General features: G+C 50.3%; 1 protein-coding gene across 2 annotated transcripts in view; it reads left to right on the top strand.

The window, feature by feature from the left end:
* MORN5 (MORN repeat containing 5) overlaps positions 1 to 3,987 on the top strand; it is a 29,399-nt gene extending 25,412 nt beyond the window's left edge. For both annotated transcript variants that reach the window (XM_084798156.1, XM_084798157.1), the window contains one exon: positions 3,794 to 3,987. In XM_084798156.1, coding sequence (XP_084654282.1) covers positions 3,794 to 3,876 — 83 coding nt within the window. In that variant the 3' untranslated portion in view covers positions 3,877 to 3,987. The remainder of the gene's footprint in view (positions 1 to 3,793) is intronic.
* Positions 3,988 to 6,271: the final 2,284 nt, after the last annotated feature.

Here is a 6,271-nt window from a genome sequence, read left to right on the forward strand (position 1 = left end):
TGTAGCCCTGGCTAGTGCAGAGCTCACCAGGAGCCCAGGGCTAGACTCAGTCTCACAGAGATGCACTTACCTCCACTGCCTAAGTGCTGGGAACCGAGGCATGTGCCACCACGCCTGGCAAGGATTTCTCATGTTTTGGTTTGGGTTTCAGCGCTAGGAACTGGGCTTGGTGCTCCTACCACTATGCTGCACCCCAGGTGCAGCTTCCCTTGTTTGGGGAGACAGACTTAAGGAGCACTGGTCAGCTCTTTGTAGTATGTACCTTGGTTCAGAACCTTCAGCCAGTTCTCTCAGAATGGACTGGGCTTGTAGGTTCCAGGAAGAAGACCACAAAGGAGAAGGGCCTTTCTCATGCAAACACAGCAAGGGAACAGGCTACCTGAGGGTACTGAGCCTTGAACACCTGGCTGAGGCCAGGTTTCTCCACCACAAAGTTATTCTTTTGTTTGTGTTTTCATCTTCCATCCTTTGGGAGGCAGTCACTCTGCACATGGCAGGACAGTTTTTTCCAATATTTTTATACTAGTTTTTTTTTTCTGGGGAGGGGTTTAAATTTATTTTATTTTATTTTTTACTTCTTAGAAGTAAAAAAAGCAGTATTTTAGGAACCTAGAAATCTTGTATTTCAATGAGCAAACCACACCAAAAAACACCAAGACATTACACTGAAGGCAGGATTAAAAAGCCAACGATTATTTTTAAATTCTTCTGTAATCAATACACATAAACGAAGGAAGATTTGGGGAACACCAAGAGCAGGAAGGAAAACCTCTCATCACACTGCTAAGCTGCCACAATTCACTTTATCACCTTTAATTTTTCTTCGAGCCTCAAATTTACACAGAGCATCCCATCTATAAAAACTCCATGGATGACTGTTGTTGCTGGGGGGGGGGGGGAGTTGTTTTGTTGTTTTGGGGGATCATCTCATTTACTCTGGTTTATTATCTCATCAAAAGCATTTCCCCTGTGTTCCCATACAGACTTCACAACTATCATTTTCGCTGACTGCTAACTATCCCCTCCCCGTGGCTTACTGTGAGCCACTGCCCTCCTCTCCGGGCCAGGAGGTTGCTGGCGTGTACGGTATTTAGAAATCATTTGTTGAATGACGACTAGACAAAGTCACCATTCCATACATCAGAAATGCACGTCGTTTTCTGTTCTCTTGATTCTAAACGCCATGGAGAGAACTAGATTACTTCCTTAGGATAGTGTCCCAGAGTGGCATTACCAGGCCAACGAGAAGCAAAAACTTAGGACGATGCTAAATGCAGGGACCCAGCAGTCCCTCCCCTCTGCCCCTCCCACTCCCACTTCCCCTCTCACCACCCACAACTCTGCCAAAGCTGATCATTTACAATTGATTAAAGAGTTCGTGGGGGTGTGTGGTTTTTATTTTTATTTTTTTGTTTTTTATTATTTTTATTATTATTTTTTTTTTGCTTTCTTCCCCTCCTCCTCCCCCTCTTGCCAAAAAAGGAGGAAAATTGCCCGAGAAGGTGAAGATGTTCTCAGACAATCATATTAACATATTCCAACAATCGCAATTTGCAAAATAGTAATCACTACTCCCCGGCTCCAGGAGGCATTAATCAAAGCTACAGGTTTAATTCCATTTTAAATATTGATGAAATGTGCTCCGCGGCAGCCTCACCCTGGCGTGGCAGGGCCAGCGGAGGAGCCGAGGAGGAGGCACCGAGGAGGTGGAGGGAGGGTGGGGAGGAGCAGCTGCCCGAGGGAAGGCATCTGTGATTCAAATTGGTGGCTGTGCAGCCAGGTAGAGAGTGAACAGGGTAGTAAAGAGGGCTGTTAAGTCCATTGCTGTCAATTTGTAACGATCAGGGAGGGGCCCGAGCACTGGTTCTGCACAATACACCCAGTTTGTCTGGTTTCAGGGGTTACCGCTGAAGAGGCTGCAGCTGCACTGATTCCAATAGCCTGGAGACTTCAGAACTGTAATTATCAACCAGGCTGCTCACAGTGTGGCAAAAGTGGGCTCCACCAGCGGTTAACTCCTTGTGTGCTGACACATCAGCGTAGCGCCCCCCACCCCCCACCCCTGCTGCCGCCGCCGCCGCCGCCACCACCACACACACTTGGGTAGCCAGCCTCAGCTAGGACAACCGGGCAGCCTACTAGGGGAAACTGAGGTCCACTGGCTGCTTAGGTCAGTCTCCTGAGGCCAGAGCATGCTCGACAACAAGCTTTTTTTCCCCCTTGAGTCCCGTGCAAAGAAATAATGAGGGCTGGTAGGGGCTAGCTGTTCTGGAGGCAACCTTGGTCCTCGCATCATCGGTTTTGCCCGGGGATGAGACATTAGGCTGCAGCTCCTGAAGGCCTTGCTCAGATTTCACAGACCAGAGACCTAGGAGACCTATGACAAGTTCTGTGAAGTAAGTGTGATCTTCCCAAGTCATGCCAGATTGTCACAGAGACCCAGTGAGATGCAGGGCTTGTGTGGCACATTCAGCTATCCACGGAGCTCTTCCCAATGTGGTGCTTTTCTTAAGAGGGCGCCTCTAGCCACGGTCCTTGCACAGAGGCGGCTGGGGGAGGCTTTTACTAGCCTTCTGCCATGCCCTAGTAGTCCAGCACTTGTCACCTGAAGAAAATGGGGGGGGGGGGGGTCCACATGGGTTGGCACAGAAAGACCAGGGGACAAGAGAGGGCAGGAAGGAAGGCATTAGGGTAGGAGCATGGCTGAGTGCAATCAGTGCGGCTCCCATGGTGCTGCTCTCAGAACAAACGCCAGGCCAGTTCTCCCATGTATCCACAAAGACAGGAGCCCCTGAACTCTGTTAGAAGCAACATTGGAAGGACAGAGTCCATTGTGAGTGCAGCCAGCTATGAAACAACGAGGCATCATCGGTAACAGGCAAAGAACAGGCAAAGTGAACCATACCATGGAGAAAAAGAAGTCCCACACAATGCGGCTCACAGCACAATGCCATTTTCGTAAATTAAAAACAGATTTGCACACAAAACAAGAGGGCATATTTTATAGAGCTGCATGCATTTTTAGGGGTGCATGCCCTGATGTTAGAGTAGGTCCCTGTTGTGCTTGTGGAGGGGTCGGAAGTGTGTGTAGAGGTGAAAGAGGGAAGGAAGGAGAAAATGTAAAAACCCCACAGAGGGTCCCATACAGAGAGCTGAAGATGCTACATGATGAACTGAAGATTGGGGCTCACTCAACTGTGAGGCTTGGAAAAGCAGCAGCCATGGCCTCATATCCTCCCGGCCTCTCCCACATGCTAACCCAGAGGCTGGGCACAAGTGGTCAGATCTCTCGTGAGCCTCTTTTCATCTGCACTGTGTGTGGAGGTCATGACGATGGAGTGCAGGAGGGAGAGGAATGTATTTGGGCCTCTGAGAGTATTACATCAGGGGTCTCCCTCCGTGCCTCCTAGTACTTCTGCCAAGGTCTGGCCTCGTGCATTGGAGCTGCTGCTTGTATGGGAGGTCAGCAGGTGGATGCCTGAGTGTAAGGCCATCACTCTGCCTGTCAGGATCAAAGCAACTCAAGGTGGCCAAACACTCTCAGGCTGTCTTCATCGGCTCCACTCTTAAACCATAGGCTCTTTAACTCAGTGGTCAGTTTCCCGACGCCTAGGCACTTGGCTGAGGGATGCCTATCAGAGTTAAAGGTTGGCTTCAACCATTCTGGCTCAAACACCGAGGCCAGCAGTCTGTGCTGGAAGGCACTGAAGGTCCCAAGATCACCCCTTGGGGGGCTCCCAGGGCTCGGAGGGTCCTCGTGAGTACCAGGGGTAAGTGGCTTCTCTCCCTACAGACGATGACGAGCATGAGTGGATCGTCAGGACCTGCCGCAAGGGCTGGGCCAAACCCGCATCACCATCACCGGAGAAGCCTTAGCTGCGTGCATCCCGGCCTCGGCATCTCACCAGGGAGTTCCCTCTGCCCTCAGCTGGCCTAGGAAACTGGATGTAGCTCTTCGGTTTCAGAATAAAGGTTTTCTGCACCGAATGACCCCAAGGGTGAGTGCTTTAGATGAATTTCTTTGAAGATGCCCCCATGTCACCTGCTTCAGTATCACCTAGGCTGTCCTGGGGCCAGGCCAGACTTGCAAGTCAGAATATCTGGAAACGGGGCTTAGCAAATGCATCCCCAATTGCTTCTTATGCACGGGAAAGCTCAAGAACCCTTATCTTATGACATGTATTTCTAACTGAATGAGCAACTGAGGGGGTGAAAGCCTCCTTCTGCAGATGGGAATCTGGCTTGGAAGTGACTTGCTGGGCGACTCACTAGGTCTCAGCAGCTTCCCACTGGCACCTTCCCTCTGGGCACTGGATCTTCAAGGTGCTTTGTTGTCTACACGGAGTTCAAATCTCAGCTCTATCACTGCCACCCACCAGGCAACTTTGGGCAAGCCACTTCCCTCAGCCCCAGCATCCACAGCTATAAAGCCATTACAATGATGCTTAAAGCAACAGCATGGCAGCGAGTCAAATGAGATAGCTCAAGAAGCTGACACCTGGCAGGCAATCAGTGTTGACTTTAAAGAGCAGTTTGTGCCACTGTAATCCTAGCACTTGGACGAGTAGGGCAGAAGGACCACAAGCTCAAGGCCCAGCCAAGGTTACAAAGTAAGGCCCAATATCAGAAATAGAAATAAAAATAAGTCTGTTCGCTGTGCATATAATCACCACCAGAGATCACATTTGTTGGCTAAATTCAGAAGAGGGGATGGTTGGATGTCCCAGGGCCACTCTTGGGCCTCAAGCATCCTGTGTCTTTGCTGCATGACTACTTGTCCATGGAGTCTACCCAATCCTCCTCCTTAGACCCCAGGTTATGATCACCTGTTTCCCTGAGCTACCCTGTGGCGAGAAGAGAGGGGTCAAGCTAGGGAGGAATCTGCTGAGATCTACAGAGGGGAGAAAAACACCCAAAACCTCAAACTAGGAATTGAGGATTCAGGGAGAACCAGCAGCTGAAGTTGGGGGAGGGGGTAGGTCCCCCTAACTGGCTGCACCGTGGAGCAGAGCCCTAGAAAACCAATGAGGTGGAGCTCTGCTGGTGCGTCTGAAACTGGGTTTTCAAAACAGAAGGTACATTCAGCAAAGAAACACACATACATATTCATGTACGCATGCAGCTAAGTGAACAGTCTCTATCATATACAAATAGAATGTAAAATATAGAATATATAGAGAGAGGCAGAAACAAAGGTAGGGGTGGAAGATTAAAAAAAAAAACAAAATGAGAAGAACAAGAACAAAGGTGCTGGGAAGATGGCTCAGTGCTTGTCACACGAGCACAAGGACCTTAGCCTTAGATTCCTAACACCCGGGTAGAAAGCCAAGCACAGCAGTGTGTACCTGTCATTCCAGGGTGGAGATGGAGACAGGAGGTTCCCTGGGCCTCACTGGCTAGCTACACTAGCCAAATTGGTGAGCTCCATGTTCACGGAGAGACTGTCTCAAAAAACAAGGTGGAGAGCTACTGAGGAAAGTAAGGGCCTCTATGTACACCCAGCATATGCACACACATGTGCGCGCACGCGCGCGCACACACACACACACACACACACACACACACACGCACGCACGCACGCACGCACGCACGCACGCACGGGCATGCTTGCACACTCATGAGCTTTCCTGCAATGTTTACAAGCAACATGCCCAGGGCTATGGGAGGTGGGAATGACGTCATACCCTACAGGCAGCTCTACTCTCCACACCCAAGGCTTTGCCTTGAACAAAAGATTTTACAGAGGACTAATCAGAGAGGCACCAGACCACTGTCTAGCATATGTGGCCACCCTGGAACCTGACAAAGCCACCATAAGAATCAGTCCTGTGCTAAAGCGGGAGCCATCATATTGGATTCTTCCCCCAACAGATCCCTGTGCCTTCTTCTCTGTCCTCCCCCAACGCCCTCCCCCGTCTTACCTATTCTGCGTATCTTATTGGATTGGATCCAGCTCACATGCCTCCCCTCAGTCCCCCAACATGCTAGAGGGATGTCTGTTGGCAGCACTGGCAGGCAGGGCTTCTCTGATGCAGGGCAGGACTCTGAGTTTGCAGAGCAGCACAAGACACAGCAGAAAGTTGGTATTCAGCATAAGAGAGGTCAGAGACCAGCCTGACTTCCCACCAAGCAGTCAGCACATAGGGACAACAGAGCATTAGAGTAGAAGCTCATCACTGTGCCTCAGATAGCCACCTGCCTGGAATGTGGCACCAGTGTTCTAGGACTGCACCATGCGACAGCTCATGCCTAAGCCCGGGACCTAAGCCCT

The sequence above is a fragment of the Acomys minous genome, assembly GCF_964271855.1.
Source record: "Acomys minous genome assembly, chromosome: 10".
NCBI lineage: Eukaryota > Metazoa > Chordata > Mammalia > Rodentia > Muridae > Acomys > Acomys minous.